General features: G+C 37.8%; 1 protein-coding gene across 1 annotated transcript in view; it reads right to left on the bottom strand.

Moving 5' to 3' along the window:
* SLC9A3 (solute carrier family 9, subfamily A (NHE3, cation proton antiporter 3), member 3) overlaps positions 1-27,173 on the bottom strand; it is a 53,622-nt gene extending 26,449 nt beyond the window's left edge. The window contains exons 1-2 of the mRNA XM_010160609.1: positions 26,978-27,173; positions 552-854 (exon numbers count right to left, since the gene is read on the bottom strand). Coding sequence (XP_010158911.1) covers positions 552-854; positions 26,978-27,173 — 499 coding nt within the window. The remainder of the gene's footprint in view (positions 1-551; positions 855-26,977) is intronic.
* Between the last annotated feature and the right edge of the window lie 4 nt (positions 27,174-27,177).

The following is a 27,177-nucleotide window of genomic DNA, read 5'->3' as shown; positions in this document are numbered from 1 at the left end:
TTATATTGTAGTATAATTAAGACAGAGTGCATCTTACATGGGCTACTCGGACCTGTATGTCTTCAGTTACAATTTCCAGGCTCAGAAGAAAACAGAGAGATGCAGTTACAATTTCCAGGCTCAGAAGACAACATAGAGATGTCATACATACATACCCACTCAGCAGCCATTGATCACTTAATATTAAAGCTGACTGAAGGAAGACAGTTGCATTTCACAGTAATTTTGAAGGTTTCTATCACAGCAGAAAGAAGTGTACAGCCTGTCAGCATGCATTTTTGTTCTGAAGCCCATTAGCAAGATGAATCCTGAGCTTTATCCTGAGAGCGTACACACACATTTAAAGCAGGGAAATGAGAGAGACAGATTCAAGTCCCCTTTGTGCTTGCTTCAGAGAAAAATTCTTTGAAATTGAGTAAAAATATTACAAATTGCTCCCACTAAAATTGGATTTTTCTGCTGAGAAGAGTAGTTAAGTTGTAAAATATCACTATATCTAACAGCTGGCATACAGTAGCATTCACAATTGTGTCTTTGCAGATCAAACTTACCCATTATTCCTGTCAGATAGACACCGTAGAGAGATAGACCAGTTGTGGCAGCATTCCAGACTGTCCCAATGACAGCATACAGAAGGATGGTACCAAGATTTCCAAAGAACAATCTATTTGGCATAAAATATCCAGCATCCAAAACAATGGGGGGCAGCAGATAGAAGAAAAACACAGTTGGTGTAAGGGTGAAGGAGGCAATGTGATCTGCTGCCCATACAATGCCACCAAGGAAGAGACCAAGAACAATCAGCAGAGCACTCTCTGGAACCACCCGAGTGACTTTGTGGGACAAGTGGAAAACTGCAAGGAAAGAGGAAAACAGTTTGTCAGAATTGGAATGGAGAAACCATTTGGGCAACAATTGTTGTTAGCTGGAAATTTTGACCACAAAAACTTCCCGCTTTCATTGTTATTAGACCCAAAAGCATGCATGGAATGAATGGGATACAGACAGTGCCAGAACCCAGCCATTAAAATAAAATATAGTTGATTTTCAGATTCTATCCATCAAATTTCAACTTTTATGAAAACAATATTTCAATACATTTATTTCCTTTATTGGGTTATCTTCTCCACACAAGGCCTGTTTAGGGAAAGGTGATGTTCTGTGCAAAGCAGTAAGTGCAAGACTGAAAATAAATGGTAGAAGTGCTGGAAATGTATGACTTTATGGTTTATTTCTGTACCTAAAAATACACATCTGGCCACCCAACATTTGTCTTTAAAAATGATCAGTGTACTAGAAGGTTAATTGGAGGATGGGAGAAGAATACTGAAAGAAGAACTAATTTCAAGACATATCTTTTTAAATTTATGGAGAATGTAATAAAACAATGTAGCCTGCAGCAGGAGCAGAATGGAGCTGGTATCACGGGCAATCCCTGTTGGGCCCTTTCATCAAAATCTCCCTAGTAAGGACTTCAGTTAATTCAGAGGTTTTCTGGAAGAACGAGGGCTTTAGTGGTGCCTTCTTCATATACAAATATACTTGTGGGAAATGGTTCTGCAACAGGCTATCTTCTTTTACATAAACAGTGTCATCAAATACTGTAAATTACAGTAATATGTCAAATCTATTAAAGATGAACAGTATATGTTATCTATTATAGAAAAACATGTAATAATATGGTAAGACTATGAAACTAGCCAATAATTAAATGAGTGAATCTAGAGACAGAAAGATGGCAAGGCCAAGACAGAAAAAATAAACTCTTCAAGATGACAGAAACACAAGTAAGACTGCAAAGATATGTAGCAACACATATTTATAGTGCACTTGTTAGGTATCAAATAGCAGGGGGAAAAAAATCCCAACCCAAAACCAACAGAGAAAAACAGAGAGAAGTCAAGTCTACAAAGAAAGATGGAACATGAAAAAGGGGCAGGTGGGAAAGGTGTTTGATAATAAGGAAGCACAGGTGTGCTAACCGACTTTCTTGGGATTTCTGTTAGCATTTCCTTCAGTTTATTTTAAATATCGATGTGGCACTGATGGTCTGAACTCTGGCTCTTTATGATACTGTCCCAATTAATGGGATTATAGTTATATAGCTTTGTGTTGAAAATGCGAGTCTCACTTTAGGAAGAAAATTCCACTAAAAGCCGCTGAGTTTTTCCTGGTTTGAGCATCAGCCTAGAACTGTGTTGAAGTTTTTAAAATGCTAATGCAAATTAGCTCAAAACTAGTCTGGACAAGGTACCATTACTAGGAATTTCATTTTTTTTAAGGTATAATGGAAGAATCTTTCCCATGACTATGCAGAGATCTCGGACCAGGTTACTTTGCTGAAAAACCATTGTTTTTCCTCCCAGCCAAGTATTTGTCCTAGTCAAACATTTACTAGTTACCCTTTAGAGTGTTTTAAGGGCCCCATTGCTGAACTCTGTCTTCTTCTTGGCTGCATCTACACAGGCAATGTTAGAAACCTCACCCATCATTATAGCAGCCCCACAAGATGTTTCCTACTGGTTGTATAACCTCCACGGCCTCAGCAGAGTAGAAAACACAAAAGTAAGAATGTCAACAGCCTTCTTACAACAGTGAGCATGAATGCAGAGGTTCCTAAGTGTGGACAAGTCTTGAAAACTAAGCCATGTTAGAACGTAACTTCAAAGTAGAATTAATACAACAGCAATCAGACATGAAGGCAAACTGTATTCAGTGAAGTTATCTAAACCATGCTGGTTTTCTATATCATCTGTGTCATGTAATTAATAGCTAAATAACACTTTGCAGAAACAAACACTGTGGCTTCCTCTCTTTATTATAAAATTCCTTGGACTTGCTTAAAAATCAGAAAAAAATAGATAAAGAAAAACAAACTAGCTACTATTCCATGTGCATAAATTGTAGCATTTAACTTCTCAGAAGACTTTCCTACTGGTCATTCTTGATTCCTTGAATTTCCAGTCAGTGAATTATCAACTAATTTATCACCTCACAGAGTAGGGATTATCTCCTTATCCCTGAAAATGAATGTTGCTGAGCTAGTCTTACTAACCCAAGTCTGTTTTTTCTACTCTTATGTTTGCAGATAAGTCATGACTACAAAAAGTTAAAGTTAAAAATTTAAAATAAACCTATGAAGACCTTTCAGAACTAGACATTGGGGGAAAAAAACCCAAAACAACAAAAACAAAAACCCCACCAAAACAAAGTCCGGCTGAAAATTCATATTCTGTAGAATTCTCACCTTTACAACCATAACCAGTTTCACTCAGCGAGTGCTGAGAAGCCAACCTAATTTTGGTTATAACACTGCCTCCTCCCAGAAGCTGCATGTTCCCAGCTGCATCGTATCTGTCTGTGTTCCCTTTAACTCCCATCAGCTGATTATCTCTACCATATTTTAATGCTATCAGCAATAAATTCTTCTACTCTGTTAGTTTAGGAATGCAGGCTGTGGACAGGAAAGTTATTGCATGAAATGGGGCTCTAGCGAAGTCTCTTCTCTTTTTTTTTTGCATTTGGCCCCAACAAAATCTGAAAACTAGACTATATTTTTTTTAAGGTAACCGCCTAGCTAACCCTGCAGGCAGATGTCTGGTGTCTATAACCATAGAAATATGTAAAAGAAAAATAAACAACACATGCTATTTAATGAAATAATTTTAGAATAAGATGTAATTGGAACTTAGATTGATGTCTGAGTTCATATTTGCACTTACATTGATTGATTTTTTTTTTTCTGGCTATGTGCATAAAATATATTCAATCATGTGCATTGTATTATTAGAATTATGACAATTGATAGAGATAGATTTTTTCCAAATTCATTCTTCAATGTTTCTTAACAATTCATTGTACTGAAGTTACGTTCCTCACACATTCTGAGTGTATTACAAACTGACATAATGACAGTATATTGATTTAATAAAATTTGCCTTTACTTGCTTAGGAGAGATCCAGAAACAATACCAGAAAAGGAATTATGTCCCTATGACAAAGTAGAAGAATAGAAAGCTTGAATTACATCTAAATAGTTAGTATGAGCAGGTATTTCACCTGACTGAGGAGTACAATCTAGCAATAATGGACAAGAAGATTGATTCTGTTGTGAAATAAATTATAAATATCAGGAATGACAGAATGCAGTGCTGCTCAGTTAAATTATTTGTGAGTGACCCAGATGTGAAATTGGGTCTATTTTCACTGCTATTAAAAAGGAAAAGAACTTTAATATATTTTAGTTTTTTTTAAATAAAAATTGTAGCCAGTCCATGGCATAAAAGAAATAACATTGGACAGGGCAACCTTGTGGTCTATAATTTTTAACAGTTATCATTTAGAATTCATCTACATAAGTCTAGGCACAGTGTATTAATGAAAAAGTTAAACATATGCCTTCTATCCAGTACATGCTAATCCTGGCTTGACAGTGGGTTGGGCTGGCTTGTGGATAAATTGTGTTTAAATTCAAGTTGAGCACTGCTGAATTAGTAGCTTTCTACAAAGTTAAGAAACAATTACATAGTATAAACTTCCTGTGAAATTTTTTTCCTAACACTTCCTTTGAGATCCAAGGAAAGGGTCTGTGACATTTTACGTATCCGATGAGAAACACAAAAGAAATTAGCATCCTATGATTTGATGGCTGGAACCAGTTTCCTTTGACTCAAAGAAAGAAATATAATTTAAGTTTTTTTTTATCACCTTTAAAAAACACAGTAACTTAGATTAAAGCCTTCAGTGGAATTCAGCAACTATGTGTTGCTTTCTAAGACCATCTGAGACTGCTGTGAAGAAGTGATTCAACAGAATAAACTTTTTCTCCTTCACGAGATGTAATGAAGACAGAAAGGACTGGTTAAATAGCAAAAATAATAAATAAAATTATAATAAATAAGAGAAAATGTACAATTCATGCTCAAGTTAATATTTGTAGACACTCAAAAATTTTTTTTTGAAGTAGGGTTTTCTCATATTTCTTTCAAAATTATCTCTAACAGTACCTGATTTCTTGCTTATCAAGCAAAACATTTCAATGACTTAATTGTAGAATCTTGTGCTTCATTTCCAGGTGAACTTAACAATTCAAGACAGATTTACCACCTTTTGAAAATAAAACACTGCAAAAATATAAATCTGAAACTACTTATTTAATATACTGTTAAATTTCAGAATCTATACGGTCATTTCAACATTATTTCAACTGCCTAATGACATTTTCATTAACTTTGTTAGTGTAAAATCAAGGCCCTGAAAACAGTGAAATGATTTTTTTCAGATAATATCACTGTCCCAGTCAATCACAAAACTTATTGCATGTGCACAACATGAAACATCTCATCCAGAAAAATCAAGAAGTGACTTATAATAATGCTAGTAAGTCTCTGCTGAAGTTCCTTTTCCATGTATCTTTGGATAAAATCCAAGAAACCACAAAAAAATGTAGATTCTTAAAAGATTTTCAACACCTTTTTTCGACTATAATTTCGATAGTTCCCATAAAAGCACAGATATGAAGTTGCAAACATTTCTCAGCTCCTCCAACCACTGCTAGTGACATGTGTGGCGTCTACCATATGCATTTTTGCTGGTGGTTCAAATGCTATTAGTCTATTTTTAAGTTTTGATTTTTTTTTTTAATTTTTACTTGTAAAGATAACATTATCATATTAAATCAAGACACGAGCCCTTCTACTTTGAGATCCAAGACTTGATTCTCTGTAACTGGTGAGAACCCTTGCCACTGACCAAAGCAAGAGCAATATGCTGCAAACTTTCCTTTATAATTATTTAGATTTTCTTTATAGACATGCAAATCATAGTATCTCCAAGGTTCCTGTAATGGCACAACATAGAAGCTACTTAAGTGAAGGCATGAATAAAAGAATATTGTGTCCAAAGGGAAATCTTCCTTCTAAACTTCTTCCAGCAGTTTGAGTCTGACTTTCAAGTATGAAATTTTTGTTTCTTATCTTATCTACCTGTTCATATTCTCCTTAGTATTATATAGGGTGATTTCTCCTTAAAAACTGTTCCATTCTATCCTTTCTGCAGTTTTTTTCAGTAGTGTCTTCTGCAAATGTATGTTATTACTTAAAAAAAAAAAATCATAAATCTGAAATATATTCCAATAGCACACATGGAAAAATCTACTTTACCTTGCCTGTATAATAGTTCGAAGTACAATCAAACACCAGTTTGTGAACTAAATTGATCAAGTGTAGCTGGGCAGTAATGCAGTCCAAAAGCCTCTGGAAGGTCCCAATCCATTCCTGTTATGTTGGTCAGACTAGGGAAAGGTCACAATGTCTAAATTATAGTATGGAGCATACATTTTCAAGACGGGATCATTTGGCATCCACCATCCCTAAAAGGCATGTATCCCTGGCCACCCTCTTGCTCCATATCTCTACGCATTAGTTGCAGCCAGTTAGTAGATCACAGCTCAGACTGATCAGCTGCTCCTGCCGTACCAAGAAAGAAGCACCAGTGCTGTATAAACGTGTGATATGGTGTACGCAAGCCCCTGGGCAGAGATTGCAGCTTTCATGGCATAGGAACCATGTGTGTACCACACACAGATTGATGTGTGCAGATGTTGGGGCAGAAAGAACTGTGTATTTTCTATTTTTTTTTCCTACCTTTTATCTGCAAACACCTTTCAAATTTTATTTTAGATTCTTAGTATTTGACAATATTTTCTCATAAAGCTGTGCATGTAGGAGGTCCAAGTAGCCTGACCTCCACAACATCTAAAAGGAAGCTAAACAATCACTGTTTTAAAATTACCTCTAACTTTTGGTTTACCAAGTGCCCTATAGTCCCTGATCTTTATTGGCTGCCTGCAGTGATTGCTGTGGTCCTCTCATGATACTGAGGGCAACGTGTGTGCTTTCATTCTGCTCCTCACCTAGTCCAGACTCATAGCGAATGCTTCTTAAACAATGGACAGTACACACTCCTTAGAAAATATCACTGTTGCAGTTAAATAGGAAATTAATTAACAGTAATGAACATAGTGGTTTTCTTCCTTTTTTTTTTTTTGTTGTTTCTTGTTTCTCTCAGAAAGGGTATTTTTCTTCCACTCTTCAGTCACCTTGTCTTGTGTTCGATGGGCAACTTTATCCTTCTACAGCTTTATGTAGAAGTCTCAAATTTTCAAATTTATCCATAGGTTTTGTCCTTCAGTACTTGGTGTTAATGGCTATCTATTTCATATATTTGTTCAAGAGCATGCTCTTCTGTTAAGTCCTCTTTCTACTTACTCCACTCTTCCAGTAAGAGATGGTTTTTGAACCATTTTACAGTGTAATGAGGTTTCCTGTATTTATGTTTCTCTTATCTTTTGTTATGACTTCCTTTAACTTCTCAACAGTCCTGCCCACCTACTAGCTCTCCAAAAAAACTTCCTGCCCTTGCTATACTTGATTTCTTTACACTCACGTGTCTTTAATTTTCTGCTCTACCTTTGTAACTTAGATTATTTTCACATGACGTGCCAGTATTGCATGCTTGTGCCTTGACCTCAGTTGTACTGGATCTCTTTTTTAAGAGCTCCTTCATGACTTAACTACATAAGTTTTCTACCCTGGCCACATTACCAAACACAGCATTTCTTGCCTGCATAGCCATAGGCATACCTTCCAAATAATTACAGTTGCTTATATAGCCTGCACAGCGGATCTAGAAATTTTAATTCTGACCATAAGAACTAGAAGAGATACTTGGTTGTGTAGCCAGGCCCTCCATGATCACACCACCACATTTAATGATCCTCATTTCAGAGGAGTTTTGTTCTAGCTAAGCCTATGTGCAGGCACACCAGGAGCCTGCTCATCACATAGTTAGGGACTTCATTATGATTTCCGGCCTGAATTTGTTCACAGCTATTTTAGATCCATTTTCCTTTGTGGTAGCAAAATCAATTTTCTTAAATAGTTCTTTTCTCCTGTTAAGTCCTTCATTTCCTATTATATAAGCACAGAGAGAAAAATATTTTCTTTTTCTTGCTTGTCTTCGGTTTGTTAAAATAAACCACTTCAGCTCTCTCTGTTTCAATCAGTTCACCTTTGTGGACTCGGTGTCATCAGAAATATAGACTGTGTTCTGCATGAGTCACAGTAGAAGCAGGTCCAACAGCATTAATAATTTCCTATCACAATCTGTAGTTCAGCTACATCCTGGATTCATTATCACATTGGTGACTCACAGTCACCCTGTATTCACTTCATACAGATGTGTACCTCTCTTCTTCTCATTCACAACCTCAGGTAGAAATTCTTGCAATTGATCCCTGAGTGAAATTGCCTGTGGTATTACTGTATTTCATCCCTTCCCCTAGACTTCAAGATTATATGTTATATGATTGTATGTTTTTTTCTAGTACAATAGCCAGATCTCCATGAATTCTAATAATGCCTAGGGAAATGTGTCATCAGAAACCTTCGGTAGGATACCTCACATCTTTATGTAGCATTAAAAAAACCCAAAAACCAAACCAAACCAGAAAAACCCACAAACCAAACCTGCATAAGACCAGTCCAAAACCTAAACGCTGTTAATTTCCACAAATAACCATCTTATAATTTCATCCTTTAACTTCTCCTTTCTTTTCCCTCCTGGTAACTGTTCTAACCTCTTATTAACAGATGAATTTAGGCCTAAATCAAGGGGAAAAAAATTCTTCCATTGTGTTCTGAATATGGCTTAGTTGAAACAAGGATTCAAAGCATTAGGGAACTGCTTTTCTGGTTTGTCCAGGAAGTGTTTGAGCAGACTGAACATGACTGAAGCTGATCATTATTACCTGTATTTGCCCTTCTAATCTTTATCAACAAAGCACTCTCTGGCTTTTTTTCCTGGTCAGGAGGCTGATAGTATATTTTATAGTCACTTAGATTCTGTTCTGCGGACCTTGCAACAATAGTATTCTGCAAGTGTTATGAATTGATTTTGCCATCTTGAATTATTTATATACAAGTGGTACAATGCCCTTAAAGAAAAAGCTTTTAATAATTTCTTCTAAAAATATTACTTAGACAAATAAATTTTATTAATCAGTACTTTGTGCTTTTTTTCAAATCCAGGAAAAATTGAATGATTTATTGAAAAAAAAATCAGAGATGTTTTGTATCTTAGAGATATTTTATATCTGAAGAAGCTCAGAGATATATGTGTATTGTGTAACAAGTAGTAAAAGCCATTTTTTATATAGGTCCCTGGGTATTGTCTTAAAATATACTACATGAACATGACTATTAATACCACTCATACTTAATCTTGGACACATTTTTCCTAAGCAAGGCACAAAGTCCTTCATATTTAACTTGTTTAGATGAACTGGTTTGAGTTTGGTTTTATCCAGCTCAAGAAAGCTTTCTTTATTTGTCACATATGTAATGATCACCATTTACAAAGAGTACAGCATTGTAATGAGCTCATTAAACAGGAGATTTTTAGGTCGCTGTTCTTTGTAGGTGAACAATTAACAAAATATGTTAGCAATTAAAAATGCAACCACCCTACAGGTCAAGGTTCCCAGTTGATAGGTCATAACATAACAAGATAGCCTCAAGTCAAATTCAAAGAAGTGTGTGAGTAAGCAACTATTACCTCTATAAGCACTTAGAACAAAATGAAGTTTAAGCAGTCTGGTACAGTTTATCATAATTATGCCAAATAGTTCTTTTTTGAAGGAGCAGTCCCACTGCAGTGCATGTGTGGTGGCATTTGGCCCTTATGGAACTGAACGGCACTGAAAGAAAAATGGGAACAGTCAAAAATAATATTTCAAAATGAGAGCAAAGTACACATTAAAAACACCTTGAGATATAGTAGAGGATATAAAACGGGACAGCAAAGGTATCATACAACTGCTTCATTTCCTGTGCAAAGGCATTAGGATGAAGTTTGAAATACAATCTTCTTTCTCAGGTTAATATTCTCACAGACTGAGCTCAGTTAACAGTTGCTATGATTTTTCTGTGTCTAGGATGCTGTCAGTACCTGATATTCCATCCACACGGAATAGAAAAATAAAGAATCACGGCTGAAGGGTATATTGCATATTAGAGCTACTCTGTATACAAAGAATCAAAAACAGCATGCTTCTGGCATAACCTCTTCCATTACATGTTAAAGGGTCAGCAATAGCTGTAAGTAGAATTACCAGTAATTTTCTGATCACTAAGGTAGTTTGGACTAAAACGATTGCCTGAGGTGTAAAAAACCAGCTGATTTTACAGTGTAAATTTAAAAAGCATTTTGGGACATGAAAACAAGGTAGAATTTACTTTGTATTAATGGCATACATTGCAACTGCTCCGGTTTTAAAAGCATATTCAAAAATTCACTGAAATTTATTGACAGATAATGAAAGCAATTTTTTGTTTTTAAAATACCAAACTGTTTTCCAGTAACATGGGGAGAACTGAGTTAAATCAAGAAATGCCAAGAAATGCTGAGATGACAGATTTCCCGCTAAGAATTTTAGAGTTTTTTTTCCTTCTGACCTTCACTTTAATATGATAAATGAATCAAAAACCAAGGTCTCCCTTTGGGAATGTTTTGGCTTTTGCTCATACAGATAAAGAACTGCAAAGAAATGGATTACTAGTAAGTTATGGAAACAGCTGTTCTGGTGCCATGATAAATTCTGTCAAGAATTACCAAAGCCTGAACACAAAACAGAACCGGTTGTCCTTGGTTCAGGTCCACTATACAAAGAGGAAAAAGAAGATGAAGAAATAATGTAATGAACCCCAATAGTAGGTTGAAACTGAAAATTTCCTTTATACTACAGGGACTTCTTGTTCTTCCCCAGTATTGCTTCTTGCAGGGCAAAGCGAGGTTTGCTGCTGGCTAGGAAGGGCACCAGGGACATAATTAAAGCCTAAGGGCTAGGGGAAATAGCTATGAAGACTGCTCTAAGTCATGGGGTAGGAAAGCACTTTTTTTCAAGCCTTGGTAGGCTGCCCTGCTTCCTGCCCCCTACCTTCCACCCTGGCAAGATCTTAATTAGTACAGCTGGAATAGCCTGGGATTACAGTGGAAGTATTCCTGATTACAGCAATAAATTAAATAAGCATTAGAGTATTCAAATTTAGCAGTGATGCCAACAGACAAAACAAAACAAAATCACAAATGTCAAGTAGCTGTTGCTTAAAACTGAAAACAAACTTAATTTGAGTCAAGTTACAAAAACATACCTGGCTGTTTCTCACTGAAAGTGAATACTAACGTGCACCCTGCAAGGCTTCAAAATTTTGCCAGAGTCTTATGTTGGAGGAAAGGCTCCAGCAGCTTGATAAGAGAAGAGTTTCATGATGGATTACAACTCTTGTACGTAATTTCAGAAACTCAAGTATGTTGTTTACATGTGCTAGGAATTTGATAATCTCTGATTTTCTAGATGAGATTATTTTTAACAAGTTATAAACACTTCTAAGAAGAACACTCCCTATTGTCCTAAGGTGTCCAGCATGATAACAAATAAAGGACAGAGCCTTTTCCTAAGATTTTTACAAGGCTGTGGAAGCTCCTCAGTGGAGGATTTGGGATTCCAAAGCCTTGTCAGGAAATGGAAAAACAAGTAGAAATCTTTTTCTATAAAAACATTGGTGAAATCACCTGTCACTCACCTGTTTCTCCATATACAATATGCTTTTTGGAGTTTTACTTAATGACAGCATGGTTCTTTTAACATCAGTTAGTGCTAGTCAGAAAGAGGGTAAGCAAGGTGATACATGGGAAAGAAACTGAGCAAGGTGATATGTCGGAAGGAAATAGGCAACGATTCTCATATTACAATACTTGCACACTACTCTATTTTTTCCATGGAAGGTTAATAAAGCACCATTTTCACCAATCAAACCTGGGAGTTTCTGGCTTAGGCAATAGAGAGCAGACAATGTTACATGCTTCCTTGCTGAATACAGTTATTCCTGCCCATAAAGGAAGTAATTTTGCTCAGAAATCCAGGTATGTGGTTTATTATGCCACATATTTAAGAAGAGCAAAGTGGAGCTTAATTTATATGGCTCTAACTTTTCCTTGCAGATGGCTCTGAGATACTGCTATCATTCAATGTGCTTTAAAATGGCTTTTGATTTTTGTCCTTACAGCTTTTCTGATTAAGTAATATGTTAACTCTCATGCCTTCATTATCTCATTTGAGAGGTGAAGTACACGATGATAACAGTAGGCAGAACAGTAGTTTAAGTAGTGTCCTTATACTGCAAAATTTAGTACATGGAAAATAGGTTTGATGTTTCGACATGGAGTAGGAACGTGATGATGAGACAGCTGTTTTTTCAGTTATGCATCTGTGTTGTTTAGTGCATACACGGTGAAAATTAGAAAGGTTAGCTTGCAAAAGTAAGATCACAAGGAGATTCGTTTAAACTGACTTTCCACAGTCAAAAAAGAAAAAGGAGGGTAAAAAAACCGAACTGGCTAAAGCTGTGTTTGAAGTAGCTCACAACTCAAAACTTTTAGATATTGATGATGACTGCTTGTTTCAAGAAAATAGGAGGGTAGAAGCCAGACACAAATCTCTTCCTAACTAAAAAATACCCCCCCAGAATGTCACACTCATACACTAAACATGATACACCGTACAAAGTCATATCAACATGGGATTCTTTGCTTTACATGGGAAAATGTTCTTTATATAGTCATATCCCTTCTGACATGGACTAAAGATGTATTCCTATAAATATCTGTGCAAATACTCATTTTTGGGGACCAGTAAGAATTCAGTATGAATCAAATGTTACACCTAGTGTAACACAGTAGTGCCTCTTTTTGTCTTCTATTACCACATATGTATGAACTAAACTTCAGTAGAATCATATAATCATAGAATAGTTTGGGTTGGAAGGGACCTTTAAAGATCATCTAGTCCAACTCCCCTGCAGGGACATCTTCAACTAGGATCAGGTTTCTCAGAGCCACATCCAACCGGATCTTGAATGTTTCCAGGGATGGGGTATCTCCCACCTCCAACCCATTCCAGTATTTCACCATGCTCAATGTAAAAAATTTCTTCCTTATATCTAGTCTGAATCTAACCTATTTTCTTTTAAAACCATTTCCCCTTGTCCTATTGCAACAGGACCTGCTAAGAAGTTTGTCCCCATCTTTCTTATAAGCCCCCTTCTGTAAGGTCTCCCCAGAGCCTTCTCTTCTCCAGGCTGAACAACCCCAACTCTCTCAGCCTTTCTTCATAGGAGAGGTGTTCCATCCCTCCGCTGGACCCACTTCAACAGGTCCATGTCTTTCCTGTGTTGAGCTGGATGCAGTATTCCAGGTGGAGTCTCACGAGAATGGATTAGAGGGGCAGAATCCCCTCCCTCGACCTGCTGGCCACACTTCTCCTGATACAGCCCAGGATACGGTTGGCTTTCTGGGATGCAAGCACACACTTCTGGCTCATGTCCAGTAAAAGGAGTTAAATAATATACACACAGATAAATCATAAGTGGGAGAAAGCTTGTAACTTTAAAATATATATATATGTGCGCGCGTGTGTGTGTGTGGACTTAATACTAAAAGGGTTAGTGTAGCATCTTCATATACATGTAGATGCCAGGATAGCTTCTGGAGAAAACATTGCTGGAATGGAAAAGCATCAACCTGACAGAAAGACCTAGCTGAACTGATACAGTACCTATAAAATAAAAAACGCAGGTAAATTAGTCCTGCTTTTGTTCTAGAACGTAAAGTGTTGTGAACAGCCAAAGTTCATAATTTTCTGCTAACATTGTTTTTTCCATTAATCTCTTGAAAACCTGTACCTATATATACTGCTACTCATGATAGGAAGAAAAAAAAGATGACCAAATGTCAAGAGAGAAGCCAAGTTTCAGCTGAATTTTCCTTAAATCTATGGATTCTCCACTTTCTGACATGTTCACTAGTCTAAGTAATCATATGACATACAAGATATATATATATTTTCATCTGAGTTACGAATGTTTTGTTTGTCAGTAACTGAATCTGCTTGATGATTTATCCATACTCCCATTATATTCTTGACTAATAAGCAGTTCCCAGAGTATGGGGATCTCTACCAGGCTACTTTCCACCTGAGGTACAGATGTTGTGTTTTAGGCATACAGCATGAACACTGCTGTTGGCTGCAGTACTGCTTCACGTGTCAAAAACTTTTACCAGATGAGGGTATATAGACAAGATTCTCCTGACTGTCAACACATGGGGAACCTCCGTCACATGACAGAGAACACATGCTACACCAGGCATAAGAAAAACATACAGCTATAGACCATTCATCCTTACTTTTTTTTGGGTATGTCTTTCCTGACATAAGAGCTTCAGTACCCACACGCAAGCTGAGTTTCCACCTACAGTGGCAGGTTTATCTTGGACTGGTTTTAAACTTTGCTTCTAAATCACAATAAACAGAAGGAAACTTCCTGTTGTTTTGACATCCTCATACTTTCAAAGACTGAACTGCACTATTCAAATGAACATGCCTTGAAAACTATGGTTTTTAGTAAAGTCGTATATTATGTTTCTTAGGAAAAGCTGAAGATTTAAAATGCTTTATTGAGTGCTCAAAAAAAATAGTTTTGTCTTAAAGCAAAAAAGCTTTAGCTTTTCACTTAATTACTATTTTCTTCAGTACAAGTATTTAAGACATGAAAACAAGATGTACTTATGTTACTGAAATGCTAGGGAACATAAGGTTGCAAATAAGATTAATGTATTAGGTACTAATGAATTGCTGCTCCCCTTAACTCCATGATAAATGTGACAGCCCTTTCTTTAGACTCAGGGGAAGTGCAATAACCTCATCCACAGAATCTCTGAAAATTGATTGAATTAACTTGAGTGGGGGGGAGCGGAAAGGTAAATTACAAAGCATTTATCTTTGGCTTCAATACCATATTTATCACAAAAAGTGTAGTTTCTGAACTTGCTATGTTCTTTGTTTCTAATAAAAATTTTGGAAGAGTGCAGACTTTTTTCCTCAATAATATCAAGAAAAAAGTAACAAAACAGGCCTTCCTTTCCCAGACACTTTTACTGCATAAGCAACCTAAGTTTTCACCACTGCAGGATACAGGTTTCGGGCTCTGTTACAGATGCTACGCGACCACAAAGATAACAGCCTGACTGAGCTGCTTGTCCTACAACCTCTCTTTCCTTCTTGTCTTGAATCGCAAGACTTTGCTGCATGAGAGGTTGTGGAACACAGAAGTAAAAAAGAGAAGAAGAAAAGCTAAATGCTAAAGTAGAAAAGCACTTTAGACTCCGCAGCTGTGGACAGCTGCACCATACTGTTCTTTTTAAACCTGTTAGGTATAATCTTGTACATATCAGCAACTGGCAGATATATAATCCACCTTTTAAATACCCAGATAAAATGAAGATTTATAGGATTATTTGGAGCAGATAGAAAAGTAGCTCCCTGACTTGAAGGAATACTTAGCATAACATTGAAGAGATGTTGATTATTCATCTTGTCTAGGAAATGCCTTGTTAGAGTGGAAAAAATACCTTGCCATGCATGTTAATTTTAGACCTGTAAAAGGTAACATCCTCTAAGATACACTGTACTCCACAGGACAACATGGATAGCCACTGGATGATTCCCCCTGAGGACAGACTGCCCAAGAGAAATAGCTATTCTCTTGAAGATCTATAGAGCAAAGGCTAAAAACTCTTATATTGCTAATTCATGGAAAGAGATTATAACTAACAGACATATTGATACAACCTGTCAGGCAGTGGTTGGTGACAAAATCCTTTCAATGAATGGAAGATATGTCAACAGTCAAATATTTATTTTCTTTATAATAACAAAACAACAAAAATTAAGAAAATAAGGAATGAATACATTTATCTGCAGGACACTGAATGTAAATATGCAAATACTTTCTACTCTTTTCTTTTTAACCTCACAATCTAATTACATCATTTCTATGCAACATGCATAACAGCACTTTCTCACACTACTTTCTAACTAATGAAGTTTTTCATTACTGATCAACACAAAACTTTTCATTTTTTTTTAATGTAGACTATGTTACTGAGCTTGTTACACTAGAAAGATCGTGCATGCAACCTAGATTAGTTGTTTGTCTACAAAAATATCTGTGATTGCTTCTCCACATGGCATCTATGGTAGCAAGTATTAAAGAAACATGAGAATAAACATAGTATTTATACAATATTTCCACTTAGAAAAAAAAAATGCACTATCCTCCGCTAATGATCATCCATGGCAACTAATTTAAACAGATAACTGAGCTCAAAATATCTTTATCTACAGTCCAAGAATGTATCTTGGCTACATACTAGTTCAATAGTCAAAATGTCCTCTTATCCAGGGTCAGAGCTTGAATAGCTTTTTGTGAAGTAAAACGAAGATAGTAGACAAAAGAGTATCATATAAAGAATCAATAGGAGACCACCATGGCCAGAACTATCATGGAGTCAGAAATTTCCTGGTCCTTCCTGTAGGGGAGGAAAGCACTGTAATGGTAGAATATCCACCCACATAATTTTGCCTGAGGTTATTATTTTGGTTGGTTGGTTGGGTTGGCTGGTTTGAGTTTTTTACTTTGGTTGGTTGGTTGGTTTGGGTGGTTGTTATTTGTTTTTTATGGTTGTTTTGTTTTGTTTGTTTTAGGGGAACAAAGGTAGTCTTCTTGAGAAAAATCCCGTTAGGAAAGCGAAAACTGAGATAGGCTTCCAAAGTTCCGGTGCTGCAGTTCAGGTAAGTGGAAGACCCAGAAGGAATACCTACCTAGTACAGGGGAGGTATAGAGAAGTATGCTTTCTGGAATACAGTTGCAGGCAGAAGACAAATTTGTAAGAAGCAAATCTATCATCCTGTTCTGCAGGAAGCAGGGAACACTACCACCACAGCCCATCTGCCCCCCACTTCCTTCCTCCCCCCCCCCCCCCCCCAGGTTTATACATGTTCTTGCTGAATCAGCTAGCTACTGCTTGAGCTTGGTACTGTCAATTAATAGATCTCCCTGCATATTCCCATCAAGTAATACTATTTGTCAGAATAGCAGTTCATCACAGAGAATGGTTTGTCTAAAATAAGAGATGGAACTCATAATGCATCAGCTAAGAGAAGGCAGAAGACTAGGTGACATACAAGTGAAAACCTTTTGGATTGGAAAACTGAAGCCATTCTGATCAGAAAGAATACAAGTTAGAGAAGAGCTGAACTTTAAGCCGGTACTTTGTCATTCCTTTCTTTAGTTCATGACAGTATGACCATCATGGCTACCATGTATTCTCTCCTCTGTATATTAGCATGTGATTTTGCTCCAGTTAAACAAAGTATACTGATTGCATAAAAAGAAAATGAAGAAGTGGTGCTTTCCTTGACCAGATCGGATGTGGATAAAGTTCCATCCATGTATGAAGACTGTTAATCCAAAGACCAGTATCTGCAGGTCTAACTGATAGAGCAACTAATTCTGGAAACCATTTTGAGGCATATAAGGGCAAGAAATTCCTCAGGAGTAGTCAGCATGGCTTCATGAAGAGAAAGTCATGCTTGACCACCTGGTTACCTTACATGATTAAATGACAGGTCTGGTAGATGAGGGGAGAGCAGTGGCTAGTGTCTACCTGGCCTTCAGTAAGGCCTTGGACACCTTCTCCCATAAGAGCATCACAGCCCCTCAAGCTGATGCCCTAGGGACCAGATGAGGAGACAGTGAAGTGGATTAAAAACTGGATGAATGGCTGGGCCCTGAAGGTGATCAGTGGTGCAAACTCTAATTGGAGGCTGGTAACTGGTGGCACACCCCAGAGGTCAGTACTTGTTCCAGTCCTGTTTAACATCTTCATTAACGATCTGGATGATAGGCCAGAGCGTACCCTCAGTAAGTTTGCTGATGACACAAAGTTGGGATGAGTGGATGACAGGCCAGAGGGTCGTGCTGCCATGCAGAGGAATGTCAATAGGCTGGAGAAACAGGCTGACAGGAACCTCAGGAATTTCAGCAAGGAGCAGTACAAAGTCCCACACCTGACAAGGAACAACCCCACACACCAGTGTATGCTGGGAACCACCCAGTTGGAAAGTAGCTTGGAAGACAAGGACCCGAGGTCCTGGTAGACACCAAGTTGAACATGAGCCAGAGATGTGCCTTTGTAGAAAAGGTTACTGGTATCCTGTGATAGGCAAAGTATTGCCAAGTAAGCCAAGGGAGGTACTCCTCTACTCAGCACTGATGAGGCCACACCAGGAGTACTGTGTCCAGTTCTGGGCTCCCCAGTACAAGAGTGACATGGACATACTGGACAGAGTTCAGTGAAGGGCCACAAAGATGATAAAGGGACTGGATCATCTGTCCTGTGAGGAAAGGCTCGGAGATGTAGGACTGTTTAGCCTGAAGAAGAGAAAGCTCAAGGGGGAATCTCATCCATGTGTGAACCTGAAGGGAGGGTGCAAAGAGGACAGAGCCAGGCTGTGGTGCCCTGTGACAGGACCAGAAGCAATGGTCACCATGTGAAACATGGCAGGTTCCCTCCAAATAACAGGAAACACTTTTTCACTGTGAGCATGGCTGAGCACTGGCATAGGTTGCCCAGAATGGTTGTGGAGTTTCAATCCTTGGAGATACGCAAAAGCTGTCTGGACATGGCCCTGGGCAACCAGCTGTAGGTCACCCTGGTTGAGCAGGGAAGTTAGACTAGGTGTTCTCCACAGGACCCTTCCAACTTATCGTAGAATCATAGGACTTCAACTATTCTATCATGCTGTGACTCTGTGAACTCTCTGAGAGACAGTGTCCAGCAAAATATCAAACAGATACCTGTTACAGGACACTATGCATGTATTCCTGTGCTCTCTCTCACTAATCGTCAGCTTCAGAGGCAATTTCATCAAGGGAGCTGCGTATCACTGACTTAAGTTTTTAACAGTCACTCATCACTGACTGACCCAATTTGAAATATTAATTTTCCTCAGTTCATTACTGTCCGAGAGTCATCCCCAGAACCAAGTAGGACAGAACAGATGAGGACCAGAGCTATTTCAGTGGAAAATCTGGCAACTTAATTCAAACCGAGTCCTGTAGCAGTCCAAACTCTAGACTATGCATCAGAACTGAAGGGCAAGCATTCAAACACTGTTTCATTCTCTCTGGCATAAATAGTGTAACCACTTAAATCACTAAATAACATTTATTAAATGAATTTGTTAACCATATGTCTAAGCTGTCAAGGCCTGAAAATCTACATCACATATTCATCAGTACTGCTATTCCACTGGAGTAGGATTGTAATAACACTACACTACAACTATATTTAGTTTTATGTACGATCACATAAAAACTATACCTCCAGTACAACTGTTAGTAGTGATGTACTTCCACTAACATAAAGCCATCTTATATCAACCTATGTCATCTAGTCCCTGGAATACTGCTATACCTCCAAAGACAGGCAACAATATTCATTTTAATAAAGGAGTTAAAATGTTTTAACTTTGACAAAATAGCTACCATAAAATCAGTTTTTTGGACAAGTCCCTCCATCAGTTTACAACCTGTTTGCACCTGGGAGATTTTCATTATGAAATCTTATTGACTCAAGATCTTTACAAGGTTATGAATATTTAATATTTTCCCCAAGACCCAACTTTCGGAAGTGAAGGAATATATAATGCTTCTACTTTTTTTTCTTCCCTCCTTTCCTCCACCACCCCACACCTCCCTCTCCCTTTTTAAAACATTTTAATTGAAGCAGAGAAAATCTTAACCAAATGTTTTTTTGAAAATCAGCATATAATCTACTTGGAGATTTTCTTTCTTGATGTTTTAATACAGCTATTTTGACATTTGGGGTTGACAAAAGGCTGAGGCATTTTTTCTTTCAACAGATAAAAGCAGAACTCCTCACCTAGGCACATATTAGTGAATCCAGAATGATTTCTACCTTCAGTTATTGGAAGGAGACAAATTTCTAGATCCATCTACTTAAAACCCCTGGTTTTGCATAGGCCTTTCAGAATACCTTCCAGTTTTCTTCTACCATGAATAAACATTAAATATTCGTGCCTTAATTAAAAAGGTTTCCACTTGAGGTCTTGCATTCCATCTCGGTTGGCTCTTCCTTGTCAGCCTGTACTTTCAGTATTTATAACTTTACAATGCTTTACCTAGCAGCCAACTGGGTATCAAGTCACTCCTTTCATAGGGCTGAATATTCTGTAAACTGTTTTACAAAAGGAAGCAAAATATTACAACACAGCCAACCAGGCACGCTCTGCAGTTTTTTTGATTGTTTTAATGGTCTGTAATTTTAAATGGGTGTTGCTTGTTAGCAAGTTGAAGAATAATTTGTCCCTAGTTCTTTGGGGCATTAGTTTAACTGCACCACTGCAGAGAGATGAAAAAAAAAAAAATCAGGGACAATCTCCTTAAAGAGCAATAAGAATATTCAGATAAGAAATATTCTTCTACGACTTTGGACTCAACGCTTCATCTTGGAATAGAACAAGCCATACAGAAAGTACAGAAGAACTCAGTAATCCATTACCGCATTACTTCAGAGCAATTAAAACATGGCAAATGTTTAAACAGAAAAAAATTGTGTTTGAATTCAGAACATTTCTTTAAGCCAACTGGTGGTGAAACTCACTGACTTTTGATAGACTTCTGGTGGTATGAGTCAAAACAACTGGAAAAGCAACTTTCTTACTGACAGGTCAAAGCAATAATTCAGGATTTCCAATACCAGCTTCCCTGCTAAGCACCGCTAGCACACAAAGCTCCACAAAACCCAAAAGGGACGTCACAAAGCCCTTGGCTTGCAGAAGCTGTGTACACCTGAAAGCTTTGCCCCTCGCACGCATTACTTACTGGCCTGTGGTCTGCTGCATTACCGCCTGAGAGATTTACAGTCACTTCGGGGGTTTGTAGATCACTCTCAGTAATAAGTGGCTTTAGCTCTGAAGACAGTAAATCAATGGTTTCAACAATCCTAAGACTACAGTATTAAAAGGATTCCATTGTTCTACAGAGAACGCTGAGCACTTTGCACACAGGTGCCTGAAAGTAATTGATGGCAGAGATCCTTTCTTAGGTATGCATGCCTGAACGGTATTCAACTCAGGGCCATTCTCAAAATGCCATTGTTTACTTATGTAATTCACACAAGTTGCCATTGTACATTTGCTATTCGTCAGGGGATGTAATCTGAATCTTGTCGAATTATACTGTCCTGATATCTTCTTCCCTACTCTAAATAATTAAGACTTGAGACTTGCAAGACTTGGAGGGGGAGGGGGGAGAAGAGGGTTGTGTGGGTGGCAGGAAGGAAAAGAGGAGTAAGGTACAAGAGTAAAATGGAAATAAATGTGGAAATAGGCATTCATTTACAGATCATAAATTTAATACAGACCTGGCGTACAGAGTTGTTCCTAAGCCTGGAAATGCTAAGCTATTATTCTGTGTTGGAAATGTTCTTTTCGGTTGCCTAAAATGTTGCATACATGACAAAAGGTAATTCCGTAGAAGGCAGAGATTTTAGAATACTTAACATTCCTGGCTCACACGTATTCTACGCAGCACTTTGCAAGAGGAAATACAGCATCTTACTAAAATGAAGACACCCCAGTTAAATGACATAGTTGCCAGCACAAATTTATAGACTTTCTAGGTAATTGTTTTTAAGATAGATAAAAAAGGTTATATCCAGGGGGGAAATGCATATGCCTCCCTTCTAAGTATGCCAACCTGTTCCAGCTTCTACTGAGTTTACAATAAAAGATAAAAATACATCTTGTTATCTTGTTCGAGATACGGGGGAAGACAGCCAAGTCCAGACTTCCTAGTCACAATGCAAAGTCCTTTTTCATATTACCACTCGCTAATGAAAGCAGCTTTTAACAAGCACTACAATCAAAGTTTAAGCTCTGCAGGGTCTGGGAGTATCCTCACCATTTGAGGATATCCTCACCTATTTTCAGTTAAGTACTTCCAATAAGGCTCTGCTAAACATCCTTCAATATTTCTTCCTAAAGATGTTATTTACTGAAGAACTGCCCGCAGAAGAGCTATTCTCACATTTTTCACTTTTATTAGAACAATACCCTAAATCACTTTCTCTAAAGAATTGGCAGTTCTCACTAGTGCTGAAATGCCAGGAGGAGAAACTTGCGAGTCAAATGGGCTTTTGTTTTGACAGTTTGCTTTGGAGGGAGATGTATTGATTTCTTCAAAGAAAATATTGCCCCAGGAGTCTAAATTGGATGGGTTGTTAGACCTGCATTTCACAGTTCCTTCCCTAGCCCATCCCTAACATGCTTAAAATTCTCGACAGCAATTGTTTGTGTTAAGAAAATACTCTGAAGTGCTCCTTTCTCAGAGTAGTTTGAGGCAATATAAAGGGCCTGGGCATGCAGAAACTGGAGCATTTGTAGGAACCCGTATCTCTGTATGCTTAGAGATACAGTGTGCTTTACAACTCATCCTCCTGGGGTCTCAAGAGCTGATGAACTCAACGAGCCCATCTGACCCAGTATCTTTTTGAGATATCACTAGGCCAGCCTTCTCCTAAGTATTTGCTCCTTGTTATTGAATCACTTCTCCCTCCTCCAAAGCATTGTGGCATTCGTGAAGACGGATTTACCAGCTGCCCTGGATTCAAATTTCACCCCCACTTATAAATTTCTAATATAAAAGCCTTTAGAATTTGTACACAACTACACTGACATAAAAAAAAAAAAAAAGCTTTTGTGACATTCTTAGACTCAGCATAAACTATACCAAGGAAAACAGTTGGCAACAGGTTTGACTCACAGATAATGAAAAGGCTATGTACCCTTCCTCATTCCTGTTCATTGTCACTCACTCTCCCACCATTTCTTAAGGTTGCTTATCTGCTCCAGGTTGAGCAAGTTCAGGGTGCGAAACAGAGAGACTGTTTCGTAGGTTTTTAAAGCTTTGTTTTGGGACAAGAAATTAACTATCCTTCTGAAAAATGTTATAGCACACAAAAGGATTCCAGACACAAGTAGAAATTTTATAAGTTCCCTAACTTCCAGTGAAAATATAAATACAATCTCTCTTTGTCTCCTAGGATTTTGGACATGTATAGAAGCATGCAGTGGATATCCCATGGTAAAAAGCATACTTTTTTATCTTTTTTTTTTTTTTTTGCAATAGACATGACCTCTGAAATACCCTCAGAAAAAATTGTATACAATATTCAGAGTTCAAACTATTTTTCTCTTGCCCATATTTTAGCTCCTGGGATGATTATTCCTTTGCTGTTAATTTTTTCCAAAGTTGTTTTCTGATCTCCATTCTTCCACTCTACTTGGGCTCTTTCTGTAGCAGACTTTACTGCTGCTGTATCCTCTACGTGTTTGTTTATCAAAATGCTATTTTCAAGATGTCACCTATTAAAGACATATTAAGAAGGAGGAGAGCACATGACAAAGTGAACTTAGGAAGCCTGTGCAAGGCTGGTAAGTATGCATGTGTCTTCAATCTTAAATCACAACTACACTGTTCAGGCATGTTGATTAAAAATGTTACATCCTTTATCAACGTAGTTACAGTAAGGAATGCCCTAGTCTGTAACTACATATACATACATGTATGTATTTGTTTGGGTTTTTTTCATTGGTATTGCTTGTTTCACCTGGAGAACTGAGGTACCAGGAAGTGGACACCTGAAGGTGTCCTCTTAGAACACTAGGAGGGTTCTCAGCTGTACTCATGTAACTTCTTCATGTAGATAAGATGTTTTTCTGGCTTAGCTTTACACATGTAAGTAGTTTATTGGCCTTATCCCATAAGGATACTCATTTGTAGTGATAAGAGAGTCTATCAAAAGAGGAAATAAAGCCCAAATGGAACACTGTGTACCTTAGAATGAAGAGTTGGAACATTTCAAATGAAGAAGGTCAAATCAAATCAACTATAGTATGTGAAACCATACAGAGATGCATCAGAAGTTTCATATCAAATCAACTATAGTATGTGAAACCGTACAGAGATGCATCAGAAGTTTCGTAGTAGACACAAATTGATTTATTTCCTATAGTGCATGAAAGCCAACTACATGAAGACTCTTCTTCCACAGTTTCACTTGTAGCAATACCTAGACTTGCCCAAGACATGCAAGTATTCTTCAGATGGGAAAAAAAAAAAAAAAAGCAGCTTCTTTCCCACAGTGCCCAAAACACTAGGCACTTCTTCATGTATTTGGGGTGCTTATGAGGTTTCACATGCAACAGTTTATGTTGCAGAATAACTTGTTGGCATCAATTTACATTCTGAATATATACAACATGAACATCAAGTCCCAAAATATGCACAAAAATCTCCTATTAAATACACATTTCCCCAAGCCATATAACATCATGAACTAAAACTTCTCTTTTTTTTTTTTTGGGGGGGGCGGTGGGGGGAGGCAAGAAAAAACCTTTTTTTTTTTTTGGGGTGTGGGGAGAGGCAAGAAAAAACTAACCAACCAAACAAGCAAATAAACCAAAAAAAACACAACCCCCTAAGATTATTCTAATGCAAGAGAAGGCAAAGTATTCTCACATACTTTTCATCCCTAGCTACCAATTGCAGTCCCCAGAACCACCCTATGTTGACCCAATTGCCTGTCATCCACTAGTAGAATGGTTCTCCCAACCTCTGTAGCCATGAAGAAGTGAGCTTCCATGTGTAAGAACAGCTACTGCCCTGATGGAAAACCCACAGCAAAACCAGTATTTTGACTCTACTACCTTTGCCCTCCTTTAGTTAGTAAAGCAAGAGACACAGGGCAGAAGTTATATATATTCTTCTTCGGTCCTTTCTGCCTGTTTTTTGAACACATAAAACTTCTTTGACCTAGCACAGCATTTTTGCCATTCAAAATCTTCTGGTACATTTCTGGTTTACTTCCCAGAACCCTTGACACATCAAGGCAGACAGAAAGCTGACAAGCTGGTTTTTTTTCAGTTCCCTTTCTCATTGATTTATATGAACACCTTCATGCTTTCGTCATTAATGAACTGTTGAACTGTGAATGCAGATGTCTACTTTTCTGTATTTTATTTGTGACTGGTGGGGAAAGCAGGAACGTTCATAGGTGCTCAGTGCAATATAGCAGTTGTCCATTCCTTCTTCAGAGACAACGTCCAGAGTAGTATAGGATTGCAATTACAAATGTGAAGAGAGAAAAGAATGAAGCTTGAGAGCTTTGGGAAAAGAAACCTGATGGGTTCAATGATAGATACTATCTACTAGTAAGTGCCATGCTCTGTGCAGCTGTGAAAGAAGTGTGAATAATTTAAAAACAGAACCAGCAACATTCAGCTCCTGACCTCCAAGGACAATTAGTGCTTTAACAAGAGTTTGTACTGAAGACTTTGTGGTAAAATGACTCATCTTAATCCAAGATAATCTTAATCCAGGCCATTGCAATTTAAATATAGGACAATGTATCTGTCCTGTTAGATTCACTGGTTTTCTGACACAGCACTCATATGGTTATGCAGCACTAATATTACTCTGTACAGCCGTGGCACATGTACAGAGCAGCAAATCCTTAACACAAAAGGCAAATATTTATTTAGGAGAGTGTCTCAAAAAGAAGGTTCAAATGAGCAACCTGTGTATTATTTAGTTAGCACAATTTCATAGCGACCCAATGTTGTCACTGTTTTTTCTTATATCTGGTTTTCCCAGCTTTTTACTTTATATAACCCACCAATAGATGTCAGTTAAAACAAACTGTATTTTTGCAGCAACTGCCTGAACACAAATTATTTGCAAAGTGTAGTCCAACAGTGATCTAGATAAAGATAGTTAGTGTACCTCTATGTATATATGTGTATGGTTAAGCAAGTGAAACTCAAGATGCAGGTATCACTGAAAAACTACTTTACAATATCACTTCTCCAGAACTTACTCTTCATTAAAAAAAAAAAAGTTTTATTTGGATTTGAAGCCAGCATTTTCCACCCAAGCCTTACTGTGTTTGGTTTATGTGCTAGACCACATACACCCAAGTAGACTTTTTTTACATCTTCCATTCTCTGTGACATGCCAAATTCATGAAATGTCATTCTGGTATCCCAGATCAGTATTAATAGTACAAGAACAAAGTAGTATAAGTAGGATTTTCAGCTGATCATACTTTCTGAGTTGAGACTGATTTTAGAGACAATTTATTGAAAATTGAAAATGTCAGAAAAAATGGAGGTCTGGTTCTAGATCCAAAGGTAAAAGGACTGAAAATAATAGCATCAAGCAAATAAAACACATTCAAATTAGACAGCGACTCCTCTCATTCAGCAGTGTTGTTAATACGAGATTGCTTTTGGAAATGTCACCAAGTTCAGAACACAAGAGTTAGGGCATTCATATAAATTCACTTAATCTAACTTCAGTGTAGTTTGCGTCCTTTTCACTGATTCCAATTTCATGAAGAAAATTCTGTGTGCTCTAAAGCTTGTGTTTTTTGAGCTGCATCAGATGGTCTGCTAATATATATTACCTTTCTCCGTAAACTGTGCTCTTTTGCTAATTCAGCAATGCACTGCAATATTGGAGTTTACAGCATTTATTCTTGATGGTGCTAGCTAATATAGCTACCAACCGTAATCAGCATATCATAAACTGGATTAGGTATTTTACAAGCAATAAGGGCCGATTTCTCTTTCACTTCTGTAAGTTCTTCCCCCGGGAGCACCCGCAACGCAAGGATTCAAGGAATTGCAAGGGGTCAGATGCAAAAGCCACAGTCCGAGGTGCCGAAAATGAACCAGGTAACCTACTGGGGCAGGTGAAAATCACACTGCTAAGCACCACACGTGTAGGGCAGTATTATGAAACCAGGACAGAGTACAGTAAACCTCCTGAAAAAGGGTCACTGGACTTACGACAAGCTTTCTTCATTTACGCTGGGTGGGAAAAGGGGAAGGGAAAGGGAGAGGATACGTATCAATATATAACCCCGGACTCACCAATTTTGGCCAAGCTGGCCACAAGTATCCAGAGTGTAATGATATAAGGGTCCTTGACGTGATCCCATTTGAAAGAGACGATGGCAAAGCTTTCAGGATGGCTGCTATTTATAGAGCTTCCCGAGCTTCTCTGTCCCAGCGCCGCTGGGAGAGCCATCAGCCCCAGGAGGAGCCCCACTCCAGATACCTGCCTCATCTCC

This window comes from Eurypyga helias, unplaced genomic scaffold (assembly GCF_000690775.1).
Source record: "Eurypyga helias isolate BGI_N326 unplaced genomic scaffold, ASM69077v1 scaffold6081, whole genome shotgun sequence".
Taxonomy (NCBI): Eukaryota; Metazoa; Chordata; class Aves; order Eurypygiformes; family Eurypygidae; genus Eurypyga; species Eurypyga helias.
The sequence above is the reverse complement of the archived record's forward strand: the minus strand, read 5'-3'. Positions and strand labels throughout refer to the sequence as shown.